The 15,790-nt window shown below is 38.4% G+C and overlaps 1 protein-coding gene across 1 annotated transcript; it reads right to left on the minus strand.

The window, feature by feature from the left end:
* Nucleotides 1-176: 176 nt before the first annotated feature.
* On the minus strand, nt 177-11,793 carry LOC135335865 (uncharacterized). The gene is made up of 19 exons (XM_064531490.1): nt 11,656-11,793; nt 11,309-11,586; nt 10,695-10,796; nt 10,585-10,638; nt 10,330-10,392; nt 10,043-10,186; nt 5,817-6,092; nt 5,456-5,662; nt 3,033-5,332; nt 2,731-2,971; nt 2,614-2,679; nt 2,423-2,551; nt 2,145-2,239; nt 1,602-1,931; nt 1,395-1,428; nt 1,256-1,336; nt 1,082-1,189; nt 638-982; nt 177-494 (listed from the first exon to the last, which is right to left on the minus strand). Coding segments are annotated over exons 1-19 (4,875 nt in total). The 5' UTR covers nt 11,676-11,793; the 3' UTR covers nt 177-492.
* Between the last annotated feature and the right edge of the window lie 3,997 nt (nt 11,794-15,790).

The raw sequence follows: 15,790 nt of genomic DNA on the forward strand, positions 1-15,790 counted from the left end.
TCAACCACCATCATAGATAGAAGAAGAATGCTAATTAGTAAAGTTAGCTAATTTCTTTCTTCTACGTTACCTCTGGTATCTTAGCCTCAATCCCAGGCCAGGCCGCCTTCTTTTATGTATAGACTATAATAGTCACGTGAATTCGTGTGTACATTTCATTAGTACGTTTGTGTACGTTTCATAAATAAATAATTCACCGAGGCATCAGCACCCTCAGTACTTTAATTATTTTTATAGTGATGACATTGTAATGACAGTATGAACAGTCTTTGAAATGGCCTTACTAAAACAGAAGCGAGAAAAATATCGCTGGCTATAATAAATAAATGCATGCAGAACATGAGTATACACACACTATTTAGTTTCTGTACAGTTGTAATAATACCATATCTCTATTTACAGTCCACTAACGTACAATTACATAATAAACAAGTTTCTCCTGTACAGTTCGTCAGTTGATTAGTTCAAGCCAGTGACCACACCTCTCACACCTCCTATACAACAAATGGAGACAATCAGTATCAGTTTAATCAGCTAGTATACATGTACCAACAATGCAGTATAGAACAGTAACTATAATATTATGTGCCAACAAATCAAGAAAGTGTGTTTGATAATAGAGCATGATAACACTCACATTGGGTCACTTGAATTAAGTGCTGACAGATTTCATCAGCTATCTTCTCTTTTCTTAGTCCTAGTAACAACTCCAGTAGAGCTCTGTAAGTTGCTGCATAAGGATTGTGTTGCTTCCAGATAGTCAGACATTCAGTCATGGCTACTTGAGTTCCTCTCTTATGGAACAACTCATTCACATCGGCTTGTTCAGCACGAGTTAGTCCCATTGCATTCGAATAGATCTTCACACCATCGAAATATTCGGCAACATACGTAATTTCTTCTATTTCATTGTCGAGTTGCTCGTCAGTCAAATTGTACTGCTTCATTAGCTCTTGGAAAGTGATTCGATTAGCGGTTGGTCCTATATATAGAATCAGTGAACATGGATGTAGAATTTATATCCACTATTAGCTACTATCTGTATAATAATTATATACATTTGCAGTGAATACTATTTTACCTCTTCTATTACAGACTTGACTGTGGATGACTTGACCTGCAGATGATGATGTTATAGTTCCTACTCTCTGGACCGGAGTTGCTGATGACAGGGACCTCTCATGATCCTCTATATATAATTATAGTATAGTGTTCAGTGAACAACATGCAGTACAGTTTGTTGAGACAATCAAACCTGATGATGACCTCTTCACAATGGATTTAGTGACATTCCGTTTTCTAGTCAAGGGCTCTTCATTCCTTCCAGGAGACAATTCTGAGTATAAGGGTGGTACAATGATCATACAGTAGCGTATATACTCAAGTGAATTTACCTCCTTGTTTACTGACTTGACTGTCCCCACCAGCCTGTGACAGGAGAATATTATATAAATAGTATACTACAATTAACTGTAAACAACACGAGTAAATAGAAATTTCCACTCAAAAACAGTTCACGTAGCATGTGATTACCAGGTAGAAAGTCCAGTACAACTTTATGGTATACTATTTAATTAAACTCTGCAATAGTATAGAATTACATTTTCTTTCAAGTACTGACAGATCTTGATAGCAATCTTTTCCTTCTTCAGATCTAATAAGATCCTTATCAGTGCTCTGAAGGTTGCTTTGCTGGATTCGTGACCCCTCCAGATTGTCACACAGTTGATCACTGCCACTTGATTGCCACTAACTTGAGCAATCTTCTTTACGTCAGCTTGTTCATTTCCAGTCAACTCAAGTCGGTGGATGTAGTTTTCAAAATCATCAAAGTGTATAGAAATGAGGGCAGTGTCCTTGTCCTTGATTTCTCTATCCAACTGCTCGTCATGCTTGACCATCAACTCATGGAGGCTGGTAGTCCCTGGATCCTATACATGACGGAAAAGCATTAGTAATAACTAGAGCCACTAATACAAACAGCCTGATCGGGGCAAATCAACAAATTTTAAAGTTACATTGAAGCACCAATAATGAGTAGGGTGCAAGGGCACACATTAAGATAGGGTTCGAACTGGTAAACTGAATAATAATAATGTACAGTTTTAATAGTTATACTTGAAGTTACGTCTGTAGCTACCTACCTGTATGTAAGTATCTCCATACTTCATTTGGTACTCCAGTGGTCCAGTGATTGGAGTGTCTACAATGTCCCTTAGAGCAGACAAATCACTAGAAGCTAGTAAGACATTAACAATAATTTTAGGTGGTTTACTCACATATCCGTCACTACCTTTAAAATGCACATTGTTAATGTCATAATCATTCGTATATGTTAAATTGCATATAAGGTATGGGCCTAATCACACGCAGAGTAAGTACTTTTTATCCGCAAGTAATACTGATGGAACATTCTATGTACCTGAAGAACTGTCAAACTTTGCCTGAACAAATGCAAGGAGTGGTTTCATCCTTTCCTTCTCCCCCATGTTAAAGTCCAGCGTGTCTAGCTGGAAACATTTCAGTTCTCTGATACTGGTAAATCCATTCTCTTTACAGTAATAATAGCAATAGTCAAGAATGAAATAAAATATCAAGACTATTTTTACTCACTCTTCAATTTATTGATTTCAGATTTTTTTAATTTCCAAGTTCTTTTGAGCACATCTTCGAAGAGATCTGTGGAATCATTATTATAGCCACACACACATTAATAATTATAATGCTTACCAAGCTCATCAGATTCAACACAGTTGCCACATTTATCTTTCACTTGGCATTTAAAAACACCTTCCGACAATAAATTGCTATCCTTAATGATGAGAGTATCTGTTGCATAGCCATCGTAGTCCTGGTCGTCACCATCACAGAGCCATTGATATGTTAGTGGTCGTACTCCATCAGCACGTATGCTTATGACATTGCCTTTTCGAGCAGGTTGTTTACAAATTCTTAGAGGAGTGCTTGGAACCTGTAAAACATAGGATTTGGAACCATCTACTGACATTGTGTGGATGGTATAATTCACTCACCTTACCAAACCAAACCATCATTTCAGGAGTTAGTGGAATAGCAGTTACACATTTTGTGCATGTTGCTTTGTTCAGAATAATTCTGCCGAAGCCGCTTTCTTGATCAGAATGATCGTAGTCAAGTTTAGCGAGACATTCCTGTCCGAAGTCGGCATCTGGATGTCTTTGGCAATGGAAAGCAAACTCATATATTTTTGAATCATTGTCTATTAGACGCATGCCATGCTGCATAGATTGAATAACTTTATTGGCAACTGTACGTATAGTTTCCATGATAAGAGAACAACCATCCTTACTCCAAAACTCAATGACATTATTATCTGAGGGTTGCCTAGTGACACGAAACTCACAATACCGTGGTAAAGAAACCACAGTGACATTGAATATAGCCTGGAATCGAAATTGAATCATATTCTTGTACAGCTTGTTGCTTTCATCAAAGAGTAGAACAAATTTATTGTCAACAGCAAGATTTGCAATTAAAGCACACATAAATCCTAAAGGTACATACCCCGTTTTGAAATGAATGCATAATGGTTCTGGAAGCAATTTATTATTTTCTCCTTTTTGGCTTCTTGTAACAACATCCAATTCAGCAGTTTGAAGAACTGCAGGCAGAAAGTACACTTCGTCTTTAGTAGATGCGGGCAATTTAGCAGCAATGTTTAGGTACTCCAGTAGATCTACTAATTTATCGATTGGAAGAAGTTTCTTTTTCTCTTCATTCACAAAAATATCTTTATCATTTATTAGCATGATATCTTGAGGTGAAAAGCAGCCCGTTTTCACAAAGTGGTCATACTGTGCCTGGCTAACTTGAAACTGGTTGTGATCGTAAATATTAAAGATAAGTTCGCTGATAGTTGAAAACACAACTTGGGGATCACATACTACAATTTTCTTAAGGTTTTCATGACGAGGAAAATACATCACAAGCCCAATGTATTTGTGGAGAAACTGCAAGGCAACACTCACCATCTCTTCATCCATGTCCAAATACTTTCCTAACTTGACACAATCAGCAAAGGAAACATGATACTTTTTTTGGTTTCTAGCAAGAACCTTAAGACAGATACTGAGCATTAACCATTGCGTTGGAATTTGATACTTCCGAAATTTTGCAGTGAGTATTTTTTCTAGTTTATTTCTGTGACCTTCTATTTCACTGACTTCGGCACTCATATTGTTCACTAATAAGCTGAAGCTATTGCGGAGAATGAGCCCTTCTTTATAAAATGCTGTTTCTTCAAGTCGTTCCTTTAGCTGATGGTTAGTTAATTTTATTTCTTCGTCATTAACTTTATCAAGAAAAGTTCCCACTAGTAATGCAAGAGAATCTTTCTGCTTTTTGTCAATTGATGCTGGTTTCTGAACATACTGTTCAACTTCCTCATCTGAGTGTCCAAAGCAATCTATGCTTGAAAGTGCCGAAAATAATACTTCTTCTGAAGTGTAAGAGTAATTTTTACAAAGATTCGTTGTTGAGTCCTTACATTTAAATGGCACAGGGTATCTTGAATTTAGCTCTTGCTTTAGGTTCATAAACACAAGGTATAGAGCTGGTCCTATAGTTAAGGATGGCAGCATTTCTAAAAATGCTGGTTGGCCTCCAACATCAGCTACATTAAATAGCATTTCAAATTCTATTGTGTCTAGTCTATGACTGCATTCTTGTTTTAGTTTTTCAAATTCTCTAATTGTTTTATCAATGTCTGATTCGCTAAGTTTTGAGGCACTCTGTTCAGTAGCAATTGGCAATTGAGTAGATCTAATAACTAGAGGTGAGTCCAAAGTGGGAAATCCCCCTGTAGCAATTGGATCTTTAGTATTAACTGGCTCCGAAGTTTTAATTCCAACGCCTTCATTACCATGAAGTAACGTTTGATCACATTCAACCAGTGATTCTTTCACTACAGTTTTAGTCTTGTTTGTTTTTTGCCTAGATAATTCCGTAGTTTCATGCTGTGGACCTTGCTGAGATTGCTTAACTATCAGCGACATTAAGCCACTTAGTTGATCGTGCAAATCATTTTGCAAAACACACCATTTTTTTTCATGAGTAATGGCACCAGTTACTCTAGTATACTGTATACAAGCTTCTCTTGACTCTGAAATACCGGTACTAGATCGGGGTTGTGTTTCTGGAGAAGATGTTTGGATATTTCCTTCCATTATTCCCAACAATCTGCGAACAAAAGTAGACTTTCCTACCTGGCCAGGGCCCAGGGCAAGGATTTTGGTGTAAGTAAGGGAAACCTTCTCATTTATGGCTTTGGCATAAAGTTGCTCCTCTTTCACTCCTGTACAATAGAAAATATTGACATGTATTGTTTGCAGTACAACCAATGCTCACAGTCAGCCACGGTGACTACAGAAATTCCCACTATAATTTTAGTTTAATTATAATCACAACTAGCACTTACTTGCTGTGATTTCCTGCTTTAGGTTGATGGACAGCACTTGTGTCCTTGGATTTAATTTCATTACAAACTCCATCTCTTCGTAAGTCACATCACTCTCGCCACTGAGTAGGTGCACTGTCTCAATCCCATAGTTGCTGAAGTCAATTGCAGATTTTTCCAAAATTTTCCCTATAAGCTGCAAATCTTGTCTTTCAATTTTCTCTCCCTCTGTGTAAAAAGCAGTCACTGTACTTAAATGAATAGTCAATGAGGTATCACATACTTTAAATAACCATCATGCATCCATGATGAGTACATTATGCATGCATGCATGTATGTAATTAGGGTATAAATTATTATTAAAATAAGCAGACAAGTATACCTGCAGTGAGTGTTGCAGGTTGTGAGGTGACCTGTGTGCCTGATGCATCTTCAGCAACACACCAGTAAGCACCTTTATGCTTAGGAAGGAATTTTGGTATCAGAAGGCAGCATTCAGATGTTTGTCCTTTGTAATCAGGAAGTGATATTTCTGGATTTTCGAAAAACCACTGATATGTAGTTGTAGCAGGCGGTGCTGTCGATATCGTAAACTCAACTTCATCCCCAGGTTTACAGCACACATCTTTGGGTTGTATCGAAATGATAAATTGTGACCCTGTAGAATTAAAAATTACTTTATACACATGTATTACTGATAATGTGACCGATTATACATGCAGCCATGACATCCATCCAATCTAGTCATATGAGACTGTACTTTAAATGACTGTTAACCCTTTCCCGGTTTTAACCGTCAAAATTATGATAGCAGAGAATTTCAAAAAATTGCTATGCACGCTGTGTAATTTGACCTCATTGTTAGTACCAGCACATGCACATGCTCTCTTATGTAGTATTTTTAATATCTTGCCTCAAGGATTCGAGGTACGTTTTGCTAATTTTGGGTGTGGCTGACAGCCTGGCTGTCCGTTCTGGGAGGTTATTTTCAATTGCTAAAGCTGAATAATTAACTGAAGTTGATAGTACAATACAGCGGAAGTGTAAAAATTATAGAACAAATCAGTCGACATGCTAAATTGACAAAACCTGAATAATGCATAATGGCTGTGACCATAAAATGAAGATTTTGAAGAGACTATACAACAGCCTTCCAGATAGTTATTGTCCACTATACATCAGAATTTATGGCTACAAGGCCGAGGGCAAATTAGCCTCGAGGCCAAGGATGGTTTACGTTGCCATAAAATGTACTGGACCATAAGTGCATGTTATGTACCCACTGGAATTAAAATGCCTGCTACCTAAGCTACGGTATACGTCACCTTGGATACAACTAGCTATAATAACAGTCTTGCCGGAAAATGAACGACAATGTTGTGCATGTGACCCAGCGGCTGAGCCAGTGTAAGTATGGATGTACCCTAAGGCCACAACACACCAGGCAACTTTCAGGCAATTTGTTGCCTACAATGGTTGTAAGCAAAGTGGTAACTTACAACACCAAGGAAAAGGAGGGGAAATCATCGAGATAGAGTCATTTGGATGGAAAATGGATTCAAAATTAATGGACTTTATACTGATTGGTAAAGCATGCAGGGTCTCTCTTCATACAAATTGATCAGTTCACTAAACTCTGCCATGCACTCACAAATAACCATTTTTTTATACAGTCAGATAATTATGACAGCATGGGTATAGTGTGGTTTTGTATGACAATCAAAAAATGATAGTAAATCCTTTGCTTTCAGGCACCAAGTTGCATATATAACAGATTGTAAGCAATTTATAACATATACACGAGGAAATTCAATGAAAGTTGGCCTGGTATAATTATGGTGCCCTTTAATCCACACTTACGTCACCACAGATTGATCTCATTGGTCAAAAGCTGTAGGATATACATAGACAAATAACTATAGCTATAGGCATGCACAGTTTTCAAGGTGTTTTTTATTTGTTCAAGAAAGTAAGCAAAGAGCCATGCTTGACGGTATACTAAGACTCCAAAGCGACGGCAGAAACACGGAAGCTGCTCTCCAACAAGATGCTTGGCTAAGGCTGCATGGGCATGGTTTAATTAATTTATAAGAAGAGCTTGCAACTCGTAAGGGACGTCGAATGGCCAATGCTTGGACCAAGGAGGCTCTTGTCAATGAGTATCTGTAGGATTCGACGTGTTAATTGCTCAACTAGTTCCGGCATAGTCTTGTGCTGCAGTTACGTCAGATACCGTATAGAGGGTGATTTTCCTGGGGCAAAATATTCGTGGTTTTTGTGGTTGAAGGTCTGACCACGAATATTTTACCCACAAATGAAGCGACCTTGCCTACCTTTACCTGCAGTGCAAGCTCCAACCACGAAAATATTATCCACGAAATATCTCAATATTGCTGAACCACAAATATTTTGTCCCCGAAAATTACCCACTATACAGTAACATAAAGCTATACTAAAGCTTTTATACACTCATGTTAAATTTTTTATGAACATTTTTGCATGCAAACACTCAAAGAGTGCGTAATGATCCACCATGATTGTTGTTAAAAACAATCGATGCCAAAAGTTCAAGTCTAAAATTAATCACTGCATCAGCAGAGCCTTGCAGCTACCAATAGCTAGCGTTCTATAGTGCAGAGCTAACTACTAAGTAGAGCAGTAACACTCGGTGAACAAGTTTGCTACAGACTCTTCTGAAAAGGCTGCAATGGCATTCCAAGTAAGCAAAACTAGGCATAACTCGAAAACAAAGCATTATTTTGCAAATCCACGAATTAAAATCCAAGTAAACATGACTAGAAGCCTATAGAAACTCTTACTTGCACTTGATTCATCCTTGAGCAGCTGTAGCGGTCTACACACAGACACACACACAGACACACAAACACACTACCGTATACCTCGCTTGCGCATGCGCACCGAGGCATAATTTGTTTACTAGTACGGAAAGTTTCAACATCCGTGATTATAGCTAATGATTTGCCAATCTTCGTAAATTCGCCAAATTGCCGTTATAATTATACGTGGTGTCAAGGCTAATATAAAGATAAGAGAGCATTCGTTAGAGTTTTACTTAGTCTAAAAAGTCAGCCTATTATTCCAGTTTGGTGTATTATAATACCCATTATTCCAGTGTAAAGACATCAATTTATTTGTAGTTGTATTGATTCATAGCACTATACCTGAGGTAGCCTCGTTCCCTTGTTGTCTCTATAGCTAGTATTTTTCAACTTCATTCTATTATCGGCCCCAGGACCGAGGCTATATACCAGAGGTTAGACTGGCGGCGACTGGCAAACTGCTTATCAGTCACTTGTCTCAGCGGAAGTGTATAGATCATATGACACTACCAAACATGAATATCATATATAGATAATGGGGTTAAATTTTGCTAACCAAGTATAAAGGTCAGGAATGTACTGAATCCCCTGAAGTGTAAGTGTGGGTTGGCTAATATGACGTTGAGCAATCTGATAGGCTGCAATGCTCATTGCAGCAGAGACAAGTGACTGATAGGCAGTTTGCCAGTCGCACGCGAGCAGCTGTCCGCCGCCAGTCTAACCTAAGGTAGCATTACAGAAAGTGAAATATAATCCTCTAGTGCCGAAAGAGAAAATACTCCTCCATGCCTGCCTAATGGCTAGTGCTTACAGTACAGTAATATATGTCTATCCGGCTACATTATAAGATGTGAAATTAGGTATACACTCTGAGGGTCAAATTATGCTAATTTAGTGCCCTATTATTCTCAATTATGCTAGTTGCTAGTCTCCCTATTATTCCAATATATGCTAGCACAATATTTGCCAAGCCCTCCAGTCACTGTAATTTACCTGCTCTTCTACGCGATAATTAGTGGGTGTGGTTTCCGGTTAACCATTTACGGGGGCGTTGCCTCCTTCCCATAACATTTCTAATTATGCCCCTGCGGATGGGCATATAGAGATTGCACCTGGGATGGATTGTATATAGGCGTGTCTATATAGCAATAGTATAGAGTGTATAGTAAAACATGTCTATTTAATACGTTTTACTTTCACAGAAAATACAGCTATATAGAGAAAATAATTGGCGTCTAACTTCATTGTCCGTGGGTAGGCCTGTGCGGACCATGGGTGCTGATGCCTCGGTGGATGTGTCAAAAACTACATAACATAATTTTTGCTAATACACACATAATGTTCATAATTATGGTAATTTTGCTGCAATGGCATGCAGGCTAAAAAGAATGCCAGCTATAGCGTTCTAGTGCAGAACTATAACTACTAAGTATAGAGTAGCAATTACACTCCATAGACAACAATTATTAAGTTTTGCTATACGCACTCGAACAGGTTACAATGGTATAACTCAAGAACCAAGTATTTTATTTGGTAAAACATTGCTAGAAGCCTATAATTACGATTATAGCTCTCATACTTGCAATGTCATTGATCCTTGAGCAGCTGACAGTCTACACACACAGACACACACAGTATACCTTGTTTGCGCATGCGCACCGCGGCATAATTATCATGCAGTGGAACAGCTGGTTGACTCCCATGGTATAAGTATATGTGGGAAAATGCATTGGGATAACAATTTTGGTGGAATATTTTCATAACTTGCCTGGTTGTCTTGAAGACGATTTTCGTTGAGTCTTGAGGTAGTCAAGAACGTCCTGGTTATAAAAATGCTCCTCTGTAGGCTCATGCATATAGTAATCACTCTCTTCTACGTTAAGGGGTGTCCTGCCTTCGTTATCAGTTGCATCTGTTCCAGGTAAAAGTATATATAGGTGTATAAGCTAGGTTAGTATATATACGTGTCAGAGAGCTTTAACTGATAAGTCGATGATAACTACACAGATAACTATACATATACATGCAGTTTAACTACAGTTTAAATAAACTTACTGATGTCACAGTTAGCCTTCTCCACCAAGTACTGCACCAATAAAAGTGGACTCTGACAGAAAACTATAGTAATGAAAATTGTTTGAACTTAAAGGCTGTGCAACTATCACTGTATAATTTTACGAACGCTTCAAACTCGTGTATCAACTATATAATCATATACAAAATTATGTTATAATTATATTTATGCCGCGGAGCTTTCATATTTCTAGTTTGTACGAAACAAGTACTTCCTTGTATAATTTTTATACTCACTGGGGCGGCTGCAGGCTATATGAAGTACAGTCTGGTTGTCCATGTTCCTTACATCTGAAAATTACGATCATTAACATATAATATTATGCGAACAGATATGATACACTCACTGGTGTCACAGTGGGCGTTCTCCACCAAGTACTGCACCACATCTAAGTGAACATGATAGCATGCAGTGTGTAGTGGAGTATTGTTGTCCCGGTCCCTGGTATCTACAGGAAGTGAATCTTGGTATCACTGTATACCGTATAGTGGGTAATTTTCGTGGGGCAAAATATTCGTGGTTTTTGTGGTTGGAGCTTAGACCACGAATATTTTACCCACGAATGAAGCGACCTTGCCTACCTTTACTTGCAGTGCAAGCATGCAGCAACCACGAAAATATTACCCGTGAAATGTCTCAATATTACTGAACCACGAATATTTTGTCCCTCGAAAATTACCCGCTATACAGTATATGTTATACTGTGATCATCGATATAAAGCAAAACATTAATGGCTACCCACAGTGCCGAATTAACAGTTTGGGCATAATTATAACAACCACTATAACAATTTCATTAATATATACAGAGCCTATTTGCGCCTTGTATTCGTTATAAGGGATAATCCAATGTTGTCTAGTGAAATGTGAATTGATTTGTATTATGTACACATAATTTTTGTAGACATGCATATGTAGCAATAGCCATAATTATAATAGTGAACGGAATACTACACTTACTAGCACTGCACTTGCGATCCCTGATCAAGTAAACCAACACCTCCTTATGACCATAAGAGGCTGCCCAATGAACTGGAGACCTGCCGTCATCATCCCTTCTCTCAGTGTCTGCTCCAGCCTCAACAAGTGCCTTCACTATCTCCAGATGACCTTTCCTACAAGCGCTGTGTAATGCATAGAACTGAGGGTGGTTGGGGTTGGCCCCCTGTGCCAGCAGACACTTCACTTTGTTGACATCACCATCTATAGCAGCGACACATAAATCCTCGGCCTGTTGTCTATTTTAGAGCAACAGTTTAATAAGTCGTTACTTTAATGCAGTGGCACAATCACAAATAATCACTTACTGTCCTTGTTCCAGCTCCATTTTATCCACTAACACTTTGGCACCAGAGATGTAGATGTATATAGGTTGCTGGAGAAGGGTTTAGAGTGATATGAATACTCTCACCACAAACATTCCATACACACCCTATATAGTGAAGTGGAATGCCATTTATCACATGTGACTGATCGACTTCCAACAAGGGTATCAAATAACTATGTTCTGTACACAGAAGACTCCATATGGAGACGCATTATTTAGTGTTGTTGAACTTGTTCACTGAACTGTTCATTGTCTCAAATAACAATGTAATTATTTCTTGTGTATATAATAGTATAATTATAGGTACTTTTGCTTGTTTTTACTGTCTTGATATGATGTGATTTCTTACCAAAAAGGAATGCAGTTGTCATGGAAACAATTTTAGATATGTTGTAGCTTATTCATTTGCCTACACAATGGTATCAGCAGAATGATTTTATTAGAAATGTTCCAATCATAAGATATTAACATTTAAGCACAACTATACTCACACATTTGGTATTCTACTGGATGCATTATTATACAACTTGAATGTATATACAACTTCAGTGTGTGTGTGGATCTTGTATTTAGTTTGTTCAGAGCTAATAAGCTTGTAGCTAGGCCGCATCTAATTATGATGTCATAATGAGAAGGTGTGGCTTCCTGTCTCAAATTTACCGGCACTCTGCGCCAGGGACAGTCCCAACCTTAACTGTCCTTACTCCACTGTATAATTTATAAGTATATGCCCATCATTAACTATAGTGCACATGCATGGTCTCATATATCAGGGCTTATAATTTGGTATAATTATAGCAAGAGTATTATGATATAGAGAAGAGAGCTTGTTGAGAGATACAGGAAGTCACGTTACTGCAGCAACTGGTATACTCTCTGCATACATCTGATACACAGTATGCCTATATACATTCGATTTTTACCCTTAGTGTGAGGTTTAGGCACATTACAACTGGTCAGCTAATCTATAGCCTGGAGTCTCTTTGTGAAACATAAAAAAAAATTTTTGACCTGTAATACAGTATATTTTTCGGACCACACAGAATACAAGTACACAACTGATCTGAACGATGCTTGGAATGTATTGAGGAGGAAATCTGTTGGATGTAATACACAAAATGTGGCTTATTGTGTGCTCATATCTCTCTGACTAGTATATACTATTTTGTGGTTTTTTATACAGCATTTTCAACGATGCATTTCTCGACTCTCAATGGATCGACACGAAAAACAATTACATGTAGATGTTCATCAATCCTATAAGATAGCACTAAACATGTTCAAATTCATCTCATACCTTTGCAACAATTTGTCAGTTCAGTTTGCCGTGGCATGTAAATTTGCCTAAATTTGTTTGTGTTGAAGTTTCTAAGTAAAGCCACGTGGCGGCTTTGTGACTATATTTAGTTCTTGCCATGTGTAATAGATTGGTGCAGGAAGCAGGAAACAAACTGCAAAGGGAAGAGAGTTATAAAAAAATGCTACTTTTGCGCAAGCAATTGCGAATAGCTCATTAATATATTCATGAGAAAATAAAACTCCACATAGGAGCATGTGCTGGAACCATTGCGGTTCGACTGTGTAATGTGCTCCTGATGATATACATGGCATTTTTACAAAAAATGAAATGCCGCGTAGCAGAAGCTTACAGTAAAATAATTATATCTAGATTTGTCCAGTTCTTATTAATACTGTCTGCTTTTTTTTATTTTTATATCAACAAATTTGTGCAGAGGTCAACAAAAAATAGCTATAAAATGTAAGCTAATACTAATTTGAGACCTGATACTATACAGACATGCAGAGAACAATACAGAACAATACACGAAAGAGTACGTTAGAGAGATTACAATTTAGATTTAAAAGTTTGTAGCGAAATCCCATCCACATTAAAGTTCAGGTTATTCCAGGCTGATGTAGAAAAGAACTGAAACTGATTTGTCTTAGCAAACTGGACAGATATCTGTTGGGTGTTCTGGTGTCTGTGCGGGTATTGGTGGTGTACTTGCTCGAATGGTGGAGAATCAAAGAGCACATCCCCTGAAATTATCTTAAAGAGTAGACATATAGGCGTGATATATTACGGCGATCAGCCAATTTGTCCATATTGCATGAGACTATTAATGACTCATAGTTTGTGCTCCATGACTTCGTGCAGGCTTGCAGTGCATATTTTTGATTTCTCTAAGTATGGGCTCCATACCGGAGATGCATATTCAAGGTAGAGGTGAATAACTGTTTTATTGAGCTTTAGTGGAGTTTCTCGACTGCTGGAAAAACTGTAGAGTTTCCTGTAGAACATACCTATCAGTTTCTTAGATGGTAGGTAGTTACATGATTGGCCCATTTTAGGTCAGATGTAAGAGTGACTCCGAGGTACTTGAATTCCTCAACTTTGAGGAGAGGACAGTTTTCGCTGATGTATAGAGGTGTGTCAGGGCATGAGGGAAACCTTTTCTTCGAAAAAGTCATGTAACAGCACTTAATTAGAGTCGTTTAGTTTTAGATAATTATCGGATATCCACTTGCAGAGAGTTGTGAGTCTGCTTAAACGGTCCTAGGACACAATCACTGGTTGGAGGCATGTCAGAGTTGAGAGCGGCATTTTTTCAGCAGAGTTTGAGCTGCTCAAGTTGCTCAGCATGCATGCATGCAGCCGTTTGCCTTTGATCTATATAATTGTAGCTGTACTGTCCATACAACTCCTATACTGACTACTGTGTACAACAGCTGATGGCAAACTCACCTCTATAGGTCCAGGCTGGAACCCCTCCACATAGCCAGCTAAGGTACGGTACCCCCACATACTAGCTACATGAGCAGCAGTCTGTCCTCGCTTGTCTGCTGACGGAACATTCTAGCTATTTATGTTGTGTATTAATTATAAGTAGAAGTGTTAGAGAAGAGGTGATAAGAAGTTGTTATATCCAGTGAATTGTTTACGGTGGCGAGAGATCTAGCGCAAAGCCCCGGCTTTGGGATAATTTGGTGCCTTTGTGACACTAACAACATAATTTTTGTGGCATAAGTCAGATGTAACCACACCTATACGTATCCCTCGGCTATGCCGCACTGTAACCAGAGTAGCGGAGGATATATATATGGGTGCATATCCTCCTCGTATAAGTGTGGTATATTCTATAGTGAATACCAATGAACTGTTATACTAATTTTTAATAGCGACATAATAATTATTGCCTGCACAATCATCAAGACTAGTGAATCACTGACTAATCTATCAAAATTTTAACGGGAGAAAGTTTTATAGCAAAAGAGACGTCCCTAAACAAGCTGGTGATACATCGGTCACAGCTAGGTTGGCAACCTGACAAATCCTATCAGAAGCTGCGTGATCACTAAATGCACGAGCTTCTACAGATGCCATGCAATACAGCACAATACACGACATAACACGGAAAGCACTGATCTAGCTGTCTGACCATGCAATTCAATAAGATATACTTACTGACTACTATGTACAACTGAACAGCTGATGGCCAACTCACCTCTAGGTCCAAGCTGGAAGCCATCCACATATTCACCCAAGGCCCACCGCCTGGCCTTATCAGCAGCAGTCCGTCATACAGTATTAAACATGTTCATACCCTTAGAACACATCACGTTCAAGCTTTGCACTTCATCTTTTTAAAAAACTGACTTTCTCCTCCAAATTGCTGGTAAAGTTTGGTCAACTCCTGTGTCCTATATAATTGTTAAACAAAAAGTTAAAGTTCATGAGCTCGAATATTTATAGCACGCTGTCTAACCTACCTCACAAAGAAATTTTGCCTGTGTCTTGAGCTCAACAGTGGTTGCCTGATCCAAGCGAGCAAAACTAACTTGAAATGGGAGGCTGGAATTCTAAAAACCTCATTGTCACAATTAAGTCATGCAACCTCTTGTATATGAAATGACGGTGTCAGTGCATATATATATAGATTAGTGGCAAACAAGAGGTGTGCAAAGCATTCCACTCGGGGCTTACATGCAATTGCCATAATTACTTATTCTTCAGTGTTTACCTGACATGTAGTCTCCTATTTTGGGTCTGGGTCTGCCCCCCCCCCCCCCGCAAGACTTAGTGCACATGCGCACTAGCTCTCACCTCTATATCT

Source organism: Halichondria panicea, chromosome 5 (assembly GCF_963675165.1).
Source record: "Halichondria panicea chromosome 5, odHalPani1.1, whole genome shotgun sequence".
Classification (NCBI taxonomy): Eukaryota; Metazoa; Porifera; class Demospongiae; order Suberitida; family Halichondriidae; genus Halichondria; species Halichondria panicea.